The sequence below is a fragment of the Schistocerca piceifrons genome, chromosome X (genome assembly GCF_021461385.2).
Source record: "Schistocerca piceifrons isolate TAMUIC-IGC-003096 chromosome X, iqSchPice1.1, whole genome shotgun sequence".
Taxonomy (NCBI): Eukaryota; Metazoa; Arthropoda; class Insecta; order Orthoptera; family Acrididae; genus Schistocerca; species Schistocerca piceifrons.
The window spans coordinates 716,113,859-716,131,217 of NC_060149.1; the positions used below are offsets into that span (position 1 = coordinate 716,113,859).

General features: G+C 39.5%; 1 protein-coding gene across 2 annotated transcripts in view; it reads left to right on the forward strand.

Annotated features, from left to right (window-relative positions):
- The window catches only part of LOC124721326 (contactin), a 158,666-nt gene that overhangs the window by 71,367 nt on the left and 69,940 nt on the right, over window positions 1–17,359 (forward strand). For both annotated transcript variants that reach the window (XM_047246239.1, XM_047246238.1), the window contains exons 13-14: window positions 2,158–2,324; window positions 16,798–16,936. In XM_047246239.1, the coding sequence (XP_047102195.1) occupies window positions 2,158–2,324; window positions 16,798–16,936 (306 nt within the window). The remainder of the gene's footprint in view (window positions 1–2,157; window positions 2,325–16,797; window positions 16,937–17,359) is intronic.

The window sequence follows — 17,359 nt, forward strand, 5'->3', positions numbered from 1 at the left end:
GGACAACATATAAGTAGTAATCCAATTTACGCCACATGTTCTGAATGATATGTGGAGTCACTGACGTGAGCACATTAGAAATGCATATTTTCATTTCTGGAATTGTTTTCAGCAAAGGATGCACATACTTGAGGTCTTTCACATTACCCCATTAAAAAATCAATGTGTCAGATCTGGCCATCTAGGTGGCAGGTGCTGGCCTCCCCACTAGTGCCCCCCCCCCCCCCCCCCCCCCCCCTTCCTGATGCTAGGGTGCTCCATCTCGCTGAAAGATGTAATGAATGGAATCTTTGTCAAGCAGTGGTGTCACCCGTTACTTAAGTATGTCAAAGTAAATGTTTGTTGAAATGCTTTGCTCAGTGAAGAAAACTGGACCATACAGTTTTGGTGCTGACATCACACAGAACACATTAATTTTTGGTGAGTCATGCCGATGTTCAGTTACATACAAAGACTTTTCTGTACCCTTAATTTGAATGTTGAGCTTATAAACCTTACTACGTATGTGGAAGTGAGGCACGCAGCAAACGTTTTGTTCCTCCGTGACTTCCAGTGTGGGCCAACTGCTTTTCATTTCTCTTTACATTGTCTTTAAGTCTTATTGGTGTATCACTATGTATCTACTGGCAAAGTAGATTCAAAATTAAAGTATTTTGAATTTCACTGCACATTCAAGAAATTATGTATAATTGAGGTGTAGTAGTATTTGTTGTGTAAGAGGGAAATGACCAATATCATTTCACGTAAAGAGGTTGAGAAACTGTAACTTATTTTCGTAAGCCAAACTGTGGTCAACCCCAAACTCAACCCCTAACTACTGAATATATTCTGCGCAACACAACCCTAATGATTCAGTACTTGAGACGTTTGGAATCCCTCTCTCCCAGCACTGGCACTTCTGATCTACACAGGTGGGAATTTTGTCTTCAGCATATTCTTCTTTCCCACAATCCCACAGGTCTACCACTAGTACTTTCCCTCCCTTCTACTACCCTCACACTCAATTTCCCTACCCTCACCCTCACTTCTCCTCTACTATCATTTACCAAACCACTCTGTTTCATGGCTCAGCCTGCTACTTACCTGAACTTCTCATTTATGGTGCTGCCAGCCTCAGCAAACAATTGTGGACTAGCCATTACCAAATTCTTTGTGCGCTGTGCGTTACGTTGTGTTGCACATTGCCCATAATTTTAATTTCTTATTTAAAAATGAAAGAGACTAATCCTGGTTCACCACAGGGTTGGAGTATGACTCTCACAACAGTGGAGGGAATCTGCAATGCCTACGACCACATTTCAATTCTGCTTTTGCAGAAGCACAAATCCCTGGTGTAGGCTGACTGTAGTTTAAGTTCTCATTTGTTTAGTCATGCTGCTGACTGTCACAGTGTAATGTACACATTGTAGCGACCTCAAAAGAAAACAGGTCTCAACATATTCCTATGAAGTACGAATAGAATTATTTTTGGTTCTACTCTAAGTTCGTTCTGTAATGTTGTCGAGTAAGGGTCATATGGCTTTAAATACCCATGAAAGGTCTCTGCAATATGCTAATCAGTGCTTTTATGTTACGGATTATAAATCAATGTTCTTGAGATTTTGTAATTATCAAAATGGATTGGAAAAGAAAGATAATGATAAGAAACACCACAAATCAAGTGAGCACTTTGTTCATCTACAGTAAAATGCTACTGCTTCTCAACAGAAACAAACAAACAGAATCAAATATAGTTACAGCTGATTCTATTGTTCTATAAAAATTACTACAAAATTGTTCGGGCTTTTGTGGCCACTTGACATGTTGCCTTTTGGCACTCATCTCTCGAGATGTTTTGCCATACAGACACTTAGTGGTGTTTCTGACATTTTTCCAGCACATTCCAAATCCTTACACTTGTATTTGACAAGCCTACTGGTCATTTTATATTACGTACTAAATTTGAATAGATACTGATTTGTGGGCTTCTTGCTGTCTCTCATACTCAGCATTTGAAAACTATTAAGTTGAAATCGGAAAGATGATAAACTATGGTGAAAGTAAGAATATTTGCTGTACCTCATAATGTCAGAACAGCTTCACCTATTTTCTAAGAGGTTCAGATTTTCATTCGCCAGTTTAATAATAATGTACTAATGTGTATTTCAACACTCTTAGGTGGTCCACACTTTATTCAAAAAATGGTTCCCGTAGCACACACTGCCGTGGAGCGTGACATGGAACTGCGATGCCAGGCAGTTGCAGAGGAAATACTTGATGTCGCTTATATTTGGACTCATAATGGGCTTCGTATTAGAGACTCCGACCCAAGTGCAACTCGAATGGTATGTTATTTTTTATGTTTTTATTTTAGGAGGTAAGAAGGTAAACACTGATTGGTGACTATAGACTCTGTTTCCCTGGTATTATTTTACAGTAATTTACAATGTATTAATATTTTTTCATATTACTAAAATCAGTAATATCTTAATTTGCACATTTTTGGGAATTTTGCAATTTGTGAAAGGATTCTTTAAATCTGGTAAAGATTTCCAGCATTTAAAGTTCACATCATAATGACGGTCTTTCCGTACCTTATACTGGGCATCCCAGGAAGAATGGTCCGTATTTAGGGATATACCAGGAACAATCATTCGAAACAGTAAAGTGTAGTAAACATGGGATCTACAATGCATACCTTAGGAACTACGAGCACTTCTTCATCTTTGATACTGTTAAACAAATCTCTTCTACTGCATGCTCTTTGCTTTCCAAATTTGAGGAGGAGGTAGTATGGACCAAAACAAAACAAAAGAAAGTCAAGTAATCATGGGCTCTAAAGTGCATACCTAGAGAACAATGAGCACTTACTCAGTAGAAGAGCTGTTTCTCATAGTATCAAAGAGGAGCAAGTGCTCATAGGTATTAAGGTATGTGTTTTAGAGCCCATGTTAACCAGACTTTTTTGTTTTGGATGATCGTTCCTGTCATGTCCATGAATAATGACCATTCATCCTAGGACATTTGGTATATCACATCATTGACCACCCTATGTCCTAGATCTTCACATGCATCCTTACCCACATATGCTTGGTAAATACCCCATGTATATTTAGCTATTTTCCTTCTTTGGAGAAGGCATTCCCTATTTCAGTTTCCTAAAAATTTCTGTGACTGCTCGTCCTTCTGTAGTCTCCCATTATATTTTATTACACTACATTTGCTTTAACAGGTTTCTCTGTGGAAATGATCTTGTATCCCTGAAGCATACTCCAACTCTAGTCATACAGGGGACAAACAAGCATTTTATTTTATTTTTATTTATTTTTTTAAATTTTTTTTCAGAGTTTTAAACATAGCTGCTTGGTTCAGTGACTGTTTATAAACTAAAGTTGAAATATATGAGCCCTTGGTCACAATTTTTAGTCTTCTTGACCAGGTTTCAACACTTCTATGAGTGAGTGCCTTCATCAGAAATTAAATATTTAAAGTAGCCTATAATATAAGTACAAATTTATGGGAAAAAACATTTTTATATAAAAGTGTAAGTATTGACTAACAGTACAAGAAAGAAACAGTACTTACATGTCACATATAAAATAAATATCAAGCCAGAAAGGCTTTAGTCAAATTTTTTTTTAAAAAAAGAATACATGAAAGGTGAGCCACTGTGGGTTGCTCATACCTTTAAAGCCACAGGTAGCAACAGACTGAGGCGTCCGCATTAGCAAGTGTGGGCAGATCCGCGTTAGCCAGTGCAGGCAGGGGAACATTACACCAAGAGTGCCATGTAGTAGCCGTAGATATAAGTAGGTTACTTAACATCTAAAATATAGACAGCTCAATGTTAAAATGAACAGTATATAGTACATGAACTCACAGGCAAACTTTTGTTTGACAACAGCAGACATGGTAACTTTTTGCTTATGTAAAAGCATAGAAATACGGTTTGGAGACTGAAAACTGATTAACAGTACAAAAAGAAGCAGTACTTACACATCACATATAAATTAAATATTAACCGAAAAAGCTTTAGTCACAATTCTAAAGTAGAATGCGTAGAAATTTGGAAATTTGTGGTAAAGTCTTATGGGACCAAACTGCTGAAGTCATCGGTCCCTAAAGAATGCATGGAAAGCAAGCCACTGTGGACTGCTTGCATATGTCTAGCTACGGGTAGCATCAGACAGGTGCCCACGTTAACAACTGTGGGCAGGTGAACATTGCACCGACAGTGCCATCTAGTAGCTGCAAGTACAACCTGGCTACTTAACATTCAAATAAAGACAGACGAATATTATGATGAACATTATTCAGTACATGATGTAAAAGGCAATATTTTGTTTAACAGCGGCAGATAAAGTAACATTTTATCTACATCAGAGCTTAGAAGTACAGTTCAAATATGAAAACATCATTATAGAAAATACAAAAAGGGCTGAATGACACAGCCTGTAGAAAACGATATAACATGAAATACAGCCAATAAACCATTTAATAAATGAAAAATTATGAGCTGACTTAGATGGAAAAAACAAAAATAAAAATATCTTCAACGGTATAAAGCCATTACTTGACATTTAATTTCGGGTTTTGTCTTGCAGTTACCAAAATGTTTTTTTCCATCTGAGTAAGCTCATAATTTTTCATTTATTAAATGGTTCATTGGCTGTATTTAATGTTATGTCGTTTTCTACAGGCTGTATCATTCAGCCCTTTTTGTATTTTCTGTAATGATGTTTTCATACTTTGAACTGTACTTCTAAGCTCAGATCTAGACAAAATGCACTGTCGATGCAATGTTCACCTGCCCACAGTTGTTAACGCGGGCACCTGTCTGATGCTACCCGTAGCTAGACATATGCAAGCAGTCCACAGTGGCTTGCTTTCCATGCATTCTTTAGGGACCAATGACTTCAGCAGTTTGGTTCCATAAGACCTTACCACAAATTTCCACACATTCTACTTTAGAATTGTGACTAAAGCTTTTTCGCTTAATATTTAATTTATATGTGATGTGTAAGTACTGCTTCTTTTTGTATTGTTAATCAGTTTTCAGTCTCCAAACCATATTTCTATGCTTTTACATAAGCAAAAAGTAACCATGTCTGCTGTTGTCAAATGAAATTTTGCCTGTGAGTTCATATACTAAATACTGTTCATTTTAGCATTCAGCTGTCTAAGCTATTAAGTAGCCTGCTTATATCTATGGCTACTAGAAGGCACTCTTGGTGTAATGTTCACTTGCCCACGCTTGCTAATGCAGGCGCCTCAGTCTGTTGCTACCTGTGGCTTTATAGGTATGAGCAGCCCACAGTGGCTCACCTTTCATGTATTCTTTTTAAAAATACTTTGTGACTAAAGCTTTCCTGGCTTGATATTTATTTTATATGTGACATGTAAGCACTGTCTCTTTCTTGTACTGTTATATAAAAATCTTTTTTCCCATAAATTTGTACTTATGTTATAAGCTACTTTAAATATTTAATTTCTGATGAAGGCACTCATGGGAGTGTTGAAACCTGGTCAAAAAGATTAAAAATTGTGACCAAGGGCTTATTAGGTTCAACTTTATTTTATTTTGTACCATTTTTTGCACCCTTTAGTTCTGTTATTAACGAGTACAGAAACTTACATGTCTTGTTTTCCACCTCACTTTGTGCAGACCCAAATATAGTTTCCCTGCACTCAGGAGTTACACACAGGCAGTGGCATTCTCATGTTGCTGTGATGTCATCTGGTTCCAGTTTGTATACATACATTTTCTCCTACTACTATTTGGGAATATTACCACTTTACTGCCTCAGGACAGCCTTCTATTTTTGCCACCTGTGATGTGAAGTTCCCCATTGCCACCTATTTTCTTTGGTGCAGGTATACTGTGATCCAACTTATTACTCTTCCATCTAGTTCCAGCTTCACAGTTTATTCAAGTCAATTTACTTTATCAGGAGCTTCTGAGAGATCAGTTGTGGTCCTCTCATTCCTAACAAGACTTGCTAGAAACCATCTAGCTGTGACACACATGAAAACCTCGATCTTTGTGGAATCACCCTCTTACATGGGGTGAATCAAAATTTGCACACTCAGATGCCACAGCATGCTTCCTTGTGTATTGACAGTACAAAAATTTCACAAGCAAAATGTTATTCTGTATGTATATTTGACAGAAAATGGAAGTAGAAAAGGCAGTTTAGCAATACTGTAGTCACATATACAACCAGTATTTTTGTTTGGTACTGTGTGACTGTGCTGCACGTGTAACACAGTAGGTAGAGTTTTGTGTTACAATACTTGAGATTAAGGGTACAGTTCCTGCATGAAATGGTGTCTGGTTTCTTAAGCATTATACAGCAATGGCAGCAGATCCTACACAAAACACATGCCAACACATAAATGAGTGTGCAGTCCTTTTATTGTTCCACTTTAATGAAGTATTTTCCGTTAAAATGTTTATTATGTTCTCTTCCATGGACTAGGGCCCTCCATGCCTTCCAGTTCATTGTCAGCTTTGGATACCACTTCCCTCAAAATAAAAATTGTCTTAATCTAACCTCTACATCTATCCTAGGTAGTTCCCCCACAACCATGCAAGTCACATTGTTTAAGTATTTTGTTTCGCACTATTTCATCCTTTAAATTCAAATCCAGTTTTCATGATACCTGCCTGTCATAAGTTCATTCAGTTAGGAGATCACGTCACCAGTGGGTTAGCAACACTATTACTATATTTGTCATCATCAGGGTGTAACTAATTATGTCTTTCAGCTTTCAAATCAACAGCTATTTTTACTGAATGTAGTATGTATGTATCTGTGTTTAACATATCCACATTGATAAATTTTGTAGCTATTTCTGCCCTATGACAGGTGATTAATTTTAACTGATTATTACTCTTAAAGAAAATTTCGACATGTCTGACCAAAAATTTGCTATGGTCAATATTAAAAACACTCTAGTTGTAGTATGTGTATTGTTTAAAAAACAGTACATTCCACAACATTATTGGGCAGATCAAAACTGGAAAATAAATAACGAGTAACCATAGACCCACTGCACAAACTGGGCAGCACAGCTAACCAGTATTGAATGGAGATACTTGTTGTACACGTGATTGCACAGTGTTGATTTTTTTGTATCGAACATATGTGAAGGGCAAAATTCAGTTAGGGGCAATCTTATACCGTTTGTATGCAAGGAATTGCACTGTGGTGTTGAAGTGCACCATTCTTGATTCACCTTATATATCTGTTTGCAATTATTTCATATATTTTACTTATGATACAGTAAATCTAACTGGTGTGTAGTTTCCATTCCCTTCCCCTTGCAGACAGCTTCTTACCCATTGATTCAACATTTCAGATGGGTACCCTCACATTTGGTTTGCACCTACCAAACATATTCACAGTACTGTTGCTTTATGGCCCTTCTCTCCTCACTAGTGTCTGACTTCAACTCGGCTTTAGCAAAAATGCATTCATTGTCAGCCATTGTATTTTTGAAACTAATTGCTGATAGCTCTCCCCCAGATTAGTGTATTTGTTATGAGTTGATCATTTTCCTATGAGTCCACTTTTCCGTCCCAAGCTGTTCCTGACATATTTACTTCACCCAATTATTACACTTCTACCTTCTGTCAATTATACTGTCATCTGTTGCTGTCTTTGCACTCTGAAGCAAATAATAAAACAAGTAATTAAAATGATTTATGCAAATAAAGTACTGTGGCCCACTGGTATTACTACTGTGAAAGCTACCTCACAACTGGTTCTCCAATAGCTACTCTTCTGCACATTTGCCCCATTTAAACTACTTGATTTTATCTTAATTATTCATTCATTCATCTAGGAATCATCTTAAAATGATGTAGGATTTGTCATCATAATACAGTGAAAATAAATATATACAATCTTATCTGAAGTATCTGGACAACTATTAGTGGACATTAATATGCAGTGTGTCCACCCTTCACCTTCATAGTGGCTTGAATTCTGCTGGAAACACTTTCAATGAAATGTCTTAATGTCTGTGCAGGGATAGCAGCCCATTCTTCCTCAAGACTCAAAACTAGAGGAGGTAGGGATGTTGGACACTGAGGTCTGGAGCAAAGTCGACACTGTAATTCATCGTGGAGCTCTGGGTAGGCCAGCCCATTTCAGGAATGTTATTTATGATAGGATACATTGTCATGCTGATGTAAACAGTTATCATCTCCGAATTGTTCCTCTGCTGTACAAAGTACACTGCGCTCTAACGTTTGTTTTCATCCTTCTGCATTTCGTGGCTTCATAAGAGCAGTAAAGAGACCACAAAAAAACACCCACATACCCTAACGCCCCCTACTCCATATATCACTGTTGGCACTAGCTGTGGTGGCAGGTAACGTTCTCTGGACATTCGCCAAACATAAGCACTTCCATCAGATTACCACAGCATACAGTATAATTCATCAATCCAAATCAATCGTTTTCAGTCACCAACTGTGCAGAAGTATTGCACTTTACACCACCCGAATTGTCGCTTAACGTTGACTACAGAAATGCATGGCTTATGAGGAGCTGCTCGACCATTGTACTCTATTCTTTTTAAACCTTTCACGGCTGTGGACAGACGTGTACGCCTGGCAGGTAGAGTGCCCAGATAGCTGTGGGTGTATGTGTACACCTGGCAGGTAGAAGGGCCAGATGGCTAAGGGCATTCATTTACACCTGGCAGGCAGGAAGGCCTTGAAGGCTGAACGCAGGAGCAGGTGAACATGCACAAAAGAGTGGTGACTCACTGTTCTCCACATTTCAACATTCCTGCCAATGCTGTCGTTATCTGCTTCTCTGTGTAATGTCGGAAAGCATTACAGCTTTCACCTGCTCTTATTTCATTTCTGCTTAAGAATTGATTGAGTAGCTTTCCTAACATACACAAGGGAAATAACACAAACATATATAATGTGAAGAGCATGAAGTATCCTAATGAACTGACATATCAGGTTTACAAAAGAACAGAGTAGCAAAATACTTGCAGTTTCTAAGCAGCTCTGGTGGCCACATGGAATAGACAAATGTTTGCACACCCAAGTAACTGTAATTTGATTTCCTAATCTGCAAAATACATGATACAAATATATATAATGTGAAAAGTAAACTAAACTCCATCCGAACAGGCCTTGGAAGGCCGAACGGTACCGACCGGCCGCAGTGTTACCCTCAACCCACAGGCATCACTGGATGTGGATATGAACTCTCCTGATGAACTCATTCTGCTGTTCTTGCTCATCTACTAGATAACACAGTACTCCCTGCCTCCTTTTATACTTGTGAATCCACCTCTCATGACATCTAGTGGTCAATTCTGCATTACATAGAAGTGTCTGGATGCTTTTGATCAGATAGTGTGCAATTGTGCTTTTCTGAAGTGGATGATAGGTGGTCAGTCATGGCTTTGATGAAGGAATCATCCCAGCATTTATAGATTTACCTATTCTTAATGTGACAGAGTTGCTTTCCCTCTTTATACTGATTGCATACTATTTGTTTTCTTTATATTCAGTGTTAATTTATTATGTACTGCCCAATCATAAACATCCTTGAGGTTTCATTTGCTTTCTGCAATAGGAGCTTTGGTGTTTTATCAATGAGTATGTTGTTGTGTCATCAGCAAAGAGAACTTTTTCTCCGTGTGTCATACTATCTCAAAAGTCATTGATAAACAGGATGCATAAAAAAATGCATACACAGTTTGAACTGTCATAGAAAATTTATTTTCAGTTCTACAAGAAGTGGAAAGATTAAAGTCCAGATTGAAAAGTAAATGTATTTTCTTTCTTTGAAGGTAATGTAACTGGAGAAAAATACTCCATATTCCCTGCCATTCATGTATTATAGCTAATGACAGTTTTATTACCAACAAGATGCCACCCCTCCGCACTGTCATATGGATGTATGAGCATACCTGGATCAAAATTTGCCAGGCCAGGGGCAATTGCATTACCTCCACCCTCTCCAGATCCTGTGCTGCTCGATTTCTTCTTATGGGCCACAGTAAAAAGTTAGGTTTGCAAACATAAACCACATAACCTGAACACACTTTAGAATGAGTGTCAAATGGTCTCTGCACTTGGTTATGATGTACGGAGTCAGTGGTGACATGTACTCAGAGATGTATTGATGCTGAAGGCCACCATTTTGAACATTTATCAGAAAGAAAGTACTTTACTTTTCAGATTGCACCTTAGTCCTACCATTTCTAGAAATTTAACCTTATAGAGTGGGAAATAAATTTTCTCAGGTGGCTCAAAGTGTGTGGTTTTTTTTTTTTTTTTACGCAGCCTGTATATTAAGAGCATACCTGGGCTCAGTACACTATGCTATGTTTTTATGTCTCTTGTCTGCCTGTTGTTTTACTAAAATTGTATCACCAGCAGACAAGCGAACTCTCTCTTCTATTTGTACCCTATTTTCCAGGTAATTCTGGGACTATTTGTGTGCTATTCCTCTTACACATAGTGCTTCTAGCTTGTTTAATAATATTTCGTGGTCAGCAGTGTCAGAAGCATTGAATAAGTTTAAGAAAATGCCTGTAACACAGACATACCTGTCAAGAGCTTCAAGTACCACGTCCACAGCTCGTGGTCTAGTGGCTATCATTCCGCCTCTGGATCATGAGGTCCCAGGTTCGATTCCTGACTAGGGTGGGGATTTTCTCTGCTCGGGGGGTAGGTGTTTGTGTTTTCCTCATCATTTCATTACCATTCGTGGAAGTGGTGACACTTTAACTATATAAAGATTGGGAATTTGTACGGTCACTGATAACTGCGCAATTGAATATCCCACAAACCAATCATCTTCATCCTCAAGTACCACTTTTTTGAACTTCTGTAATGGCTGATATTGTACTTCTTCCCCTTCCAAAACCAAACTGTGTTTCTGTATAAAGGTTATATTTATTCATTTAACTCATTAGTCTGTGTTCCATGATTGATACAATTATTTTTGAGTGCGTAGAGATTAGTTATAATGACCTGTAGTTTTCAGTCTCTCCACATTCCCTGCCTTTAGTAAGAGCTTGAGGTGTTCCAGAATAGTACCTGAACTGAGGGTCTCATTTATTACACAGTGCTGGAAAAAAATGTAGCACACTCAGATGTAAGGCCATCTTATTGACAAGTGGTGTGGCAGGTAGTTCATCATTGTAGGAGTATATTTTAACAAATAAATTCAGACCAAATGAAACACACGTCACAATAACGCGCACCCAAACCGTTGCATCAGTACACAGTATACCCCTCTCCGACATCAATACAGGCGTATATTCTTGCATGCAAACAGTCATAAAGGTGCTGAATGGCATCCTGCAATAGATTCTCCCAAACATCATGCATGATTCGTTGCAGTTACACAATGGTTCTTACAGGCTCAGGTGAATGAGTAAGATCCTGTTTCACCATGTTCCATACGTGTTCAGCTGCCAAGAGATCTGGTATCTTGATGGCTAGGGCAGTTGTACAATTCAAAGAGCACATTGTGTCATAGCAGCCATATGTGAATGATCGTTGTCCTGCTGAAAAAGTGCATCATATTTCTATCGAAGAAATAGTAGTAGCAGGGGGATAACAACTTGTGCAGTGTAGCAGGCACTGGTTACTTTACTCTGCGGAAACACAAAATGTGGGAATGGGTTGTAACTGATGGCCCTCCATACCATGAAATATGAGGTGGGATTTGTGTGTTGTGGGCGAATGCATTCTGGAATAGAGCACTCACCGGGTCTGTGCTACACGCATGTGTATCCATTGCTCGTATACAGACAAATCTACTCTCATCACTTAAGACAACAGAGCAGCATTCCACATTCCAGTCGACTGTTTTGTGACACCAGAATAGCCTTGCATGATGCTGTTGTGTTGCCAGTGGTAGCCTGGTTAGAGGCACATGTGATCTTAGTCCTGCTGCAAGCAGATGGTTCCCAATATCCCTTGGTGACACAATGGGTGCAAAATGTGTCCAGATTTGTTCCCTGAATGATGTTAGGTCAGTCTCCCCAAAAATTAGTTTAAACAATGTGCAGAATTTAGGGACTGTAGCATCTAAATTGTATTCCATGTAGACTTAAAGCCTGTCTTTGTGGCCTTATTATCTGAGAGTAATGATAAGAGAGACCAAAATCTTTTATTAATACTTTACACTGTTCCCTGTCAGTACCTGTGAGTACATGGCCTAAGATTGATGCTGAACTTCTTAATACCCTATATTTGAGACAGTTGCAGTGGGCTGGGTGCTGCAGCTTTGTGCGTGTATCTCAACCAATTATATAATGCAATTTTGTAAACATCTGTATGGCAATGACTCAGTGTTGTTGTAGCTGTATAGATGACTATTGGTTTCCACTGCAGATGTTAGCACTACACAGGTTAAAGCTGGCAACAGTGGCTCTACCAGATCTTATTAAGCTGACTTGACTATAGTAGCAGCGTTTATCATTTGTGCTATATCAAAATACTGTGTGTGTGTTGTGTGTGTGTGTGTGTGTGTGTGTGTGAGAGAGAGAGAGAGAGAGAGAGAGAGAGAGAGAGAGAGAGAGAGCGAATGAGTGTGGTCCAGTGTAAGAGAGAGTCTAAGGTTCCAGTCACATCGGGTTAAGTAAGAAAGTATTCAAATATTTAGGAAGTTATCCCTAATTTCCCGTGTTAATATTCATGCGTCCACATATTGTTACGTTAGTTTTGGGGGCTGAGACACTTTCTAGGATTTAGTTGATTTGTTAAGAAAGTGTCGACATTATCACTTGGTGAGTGCTACATGCACAGAATGACGACTTCTTATGGACATTTAGCTTTATGACTTCAGTGGCTACCAATTCAAAATGTTTATATACACTAACTGTGATCAAATCTTCTTCAGCTTTAAAATGTATGTCACTTTTGATATAAACTTGCTACTAAACTCGCACCATAGCCGTTCCCTGGGAGATGTATGACAGTTACTGCTATTTGTGCTCATGATTAAATTTTACAAGATTTTTTTTATAAACATAGTGACATAACGGCATGCTTCACAGCAAATAACAATGCCGCTGTCTTCCAATTACCTGTGGGTGCTAATAATTGCCTTATGTAATTACAAACATGATAGCCTTGCTTAATTCTTAAGTGATAAATGTAAACTGAGAGAGCACGTATTTCCCTAATAATTACAAACTATGGTAGTGATATAAAATTGCTCGTTGTTAGTCTTTTGATGTTAACCAAATTGAAAAGAAACCTCTTCTAAGATTGCATTATTTACATCTATAGTGTTGTGTTTAGAAGTAAGATAAACGTGTTTATGCTCACTTTGGCTGTAATATTAGGTATGTCATCTAACAGTAAAACCATAGCTACACTTGTGTTGCTGTGTGGAATTGAGTTATCTATCCCTAAATAATCCAATAAAAATAAACTACAAGCAGCGGAAACGAGATTTCTTTGGAAAGTCAGAGGTGTTACCAGGGAAGACCATGTAAGAAATGAAGATATTAGGAATGATCAATCAGTGGAAAATCTAGGACGGAATGTAACAATATTATGAAAAGGATAGTTGCTACTCACCATATAGCAGAGATACTGAGTCTCAGATAGGCACAACAAAAAGACTGTCACAAAATGAGCCTTAGGGCAACAAAAAGGCCACGCATACACATTCATTCACTCACTCACAGACTTGACCACAGTCTCTGACAGCTAGCTGGCAGATTCTTCAGCTGCCAGAGACTGTCGTCATGTGTGTGTGCGTGTGTGCATGCGCGCATGCGTGCGCGTGCACGCGCATTTTATCTTTTTTCAACAAAGGCCTCATTGGCCAAAAACTCATTTTGTGACAGTCTTTTTGTTGCGCCTATCTGCGACATAGAATCCCCGCTATATGGTGTGTAGCAACTATCCTTTTCATAATATTGATATTAGGAATGAACTATATATTCGTAATACACTCCTGGAAATTGAAATAAGAACACCGTGAATTCATTGTCCCAGGAAGGGGAAACTTTATTGACACATTCCTGGGGTCAGATACATCACATGATCACACTGACAGAACCACAGGCACATAGACACAGGCAACAGAGCATGCACAATGTCGGCACTAGTACAGTGTATATCCACCTTTCGCAGCAATGCAGGCTGCTATTCTCCCATGGAGACGATCGTAGAGATGCTGGATGTAGTCCTGTGGAACGGCTTGCCATGCCATTTCCACCTGGCGCCTCAGTTGGACCAGCGTTCGTGCTGGACGTGCAGACCGCGTGAGACGACGCTTCATCCAGTCCCAAACATGCTCAATGGGGGACAGATCCGGAGATCTTGCTGGCCAGGGTAGTTGACTTACACCTTCTAGAGCACGTTGGGTGGCACGGGATACATGCGGACGTGCATTCTCCTGTTGGAACAGCAAGTTCCCTTGCCGGTCTAGGAATGGTAGAACGATGGGTTCGATGACGGTTTGGATGTACCGTGCACTATTCAGTGTCCCCTCGACGATCACCAGTGGTGTACGGCCAGTGTAGGAGATCGCTCCCCAAACCATGATGCCGGGTGTTGGCCCTGTGTGCCTCGGTCGTATGCAGTCCTGATTGTGGCGCTCACCTGCACGGCGCCAAACACACATACGACCATCATTGGCACCAAGGCAGAAGCGACTCTCATCGCTGAAGACGATACGTCTCCATTCGTCCCTCCATTCACGCCTGTCGCGACACCACTGGAGGCGGGCTGCACGATGTTGGGGCGTGAGCGGAAGACTGCCTAACGGTGTGTGGGACCGTAGCCCAGCTTCATGGAGACGGTTGCGAATGGTCCTCGCCGATACCCCAGGAGCAACAGTGTCCCTAATTTGCTGGGAAGTGGTGGTGCGGTCCCCTACGGCACTGCGTAGGATCCTACCGTCTTGGCGTGCATCCGTGCGTCGCTGCGGTCCGGTCCCTGGTCGACGGGCACGTGCACCTTCCGCCGACCACTGGCGACAACATCGATGTACTGTGGAGACCTCACGCCCCACGTGTTGAGCAATTCGGCGGTACGTCCACCCGGCCTCCCGCATGCCCACTATACGCCCTCGCTCAAAGTCCGTCAACTGCACATACGGTTCACGTCCACGCTGTCGCGGCATGCTACCAGTGTTAAAGACTGCGATGGAGCTCCGTATGCCACGGCAAACTGGCTGACACTGACGGTGGCGGTGCACAAATGCTGCGCAGCTAGTGCCATTCGACGGCCAACACCGCGGTTCCTGGTGTGTCCGCTGTGCCGTGCGTGTGATCATTGCTTGTACAGCCCTCTCGCAGTGTCCGGAGCAAGTATGGTGGGTCTGACACACCGGTGTCAATGTGTTCTTTTTTCCATTTCCAGGAGTGTATTAATGAAAAGATTGAAGAGAATAAAACATTACTGAAAAATCGCCTACAAAGAATGAGTACAAAGAGAATCCCACATCAGGCCATGCTGTACCAGCCTAGAGGAAGAAGTGATGTGGGAAAACCCAGAACAAAGTGGCAGTTACAAGTGAAGACAGAACAGGCACAAGTACCTAAACTGTGGTGTGCAGAGGAAGATGATGATCTAACAGTAACCAGTTACTATATTAACATCTTCCTCCAGATGTGTCGATTGTTCATTTTGGGAGTATATTTGGAAGTCAAAGACTGTCTTTCTCTTCTTCTTCTTCTTCTTCTTTTTTTTTGGGGGGGGGGGGGGGGGGTGTTAGTAGGTGACATCTAAAAGTAATTCTGCCATCAAATTGTAAATTGGCACTACGAGGACTTCCACCAGAGTTGTGACTGTTGTAACATAATATTGAGGAAGTTTGCTTCACTACTTTGTGATTGTTTTGAGTTAATATTTTGTTTGCTAGACCCCCTTTTATTCTAGTTGTAAGCATTACGCAGTAGATATATCGACATCCTCCTAATGGAGGAACAGGTTGAATTCAATCTTATGTGCAGCTGCTTTGATGACTGTAGCATTCTACAAACTTTAGGTTATTTTCAGTGCCCTCAATGTAATCTTTTCTTGGCACTGAAAAGTGCACTCAGAATTGTATCACAATTATTATTCTGTGGATTATGTTATACACTGTTTTATAATATACAAAAGTACCATCCTTCCTTAAAAGAAGAGGATTTTCAAATATTTGCACATGTATACTTGTAGAGAAACAATTTTAATCCAAGATAGGAGAAAGGGCAGCATTGGTCGTAAATTTTTAATCTGTGTATTGCAGATTAATTTCAGCTACTGTGTAGTTATCTTCAATGCAGTTATGTCCAAGTCTTGATGATTCATCATAAATAAAATTGCACATGGTACCACATTGACAGTTATGCCATTACATGTCATGTCAGTGTGGTACCATGAGTTTAATGTCAGTGTGGTACCACGAGTGATTTTATTTACGATGTTTCATCATGACTTGTGTATAATTGCTCTGAAGATAGCTGTGCAGTAGCTGAAATCAATCTGCAATAAAGAGACTAAAATTTTATGACCAGTGCTGCCCTTTGTCTTATCTTGGATCTCATTAATATGGTCATGGAGCACGCTGTTTCAAATGGAGACAATCTGAAGAATAATTTGAATGATTTCAATTTGTTTTTCAATTTCTTGTGTAAAATTCAGAAAGCCTGTGGCTGTAGATTTTGTTATTATTATTAGTATTATTAAATAAGATGTGCTGTGTCACTTGGCCAATCTTCAATGGCTATTGAAGATTATTATCCATGTAACTGGCATTTTGGTTATTCTTAAAACAATGTGTCATGTAAATGATATTAATCACTAAATTGTACTTTTTTCAGCATATTAAAGGCAATGTTTTGGATATTCGAAACATATCTTTTGCTGAAGGCGGTGACTATGAGTGTATTATAAAGAGTGCTGTTGGAAGGATTGCTTCTAAAACCCATCTTATTGTTGAAGGACCTCCAGGCCCACCAGGTATTTGTTATACAACAAATGTAATGTTCTTTTGGTTGTTTTATATTAATGTTGTTGCTTGTTATGACTGTCAGTGTTGTCTGTGAAGGTTATGGCAAGGATAACAGTTTTATTTTAATTTATCTTTAAAGCTATATAACTTTAATCACCACCCCCATCTGCCAAATTTGAACCAAAACCTAGATATATTACAGTGTCCTTCCTAAGTCAGCTCTCTTTAGTCTGTTCCCTGTTTCATTAGGCAGAGTCTGGATAGATTATCTCAGTTCATTTTCATTGCAAACGTTCTGCAAACATGTTTCTTTTTTTTCTTTTCTTGGTCAGAAACTAATAAAGTTCCGTTTCTCAATTTTATCAAATAAAACATTTTAATACAAAAAGCTTTTAATGCCTTGGCCACAATTTTCAGTATACAATTAAAGC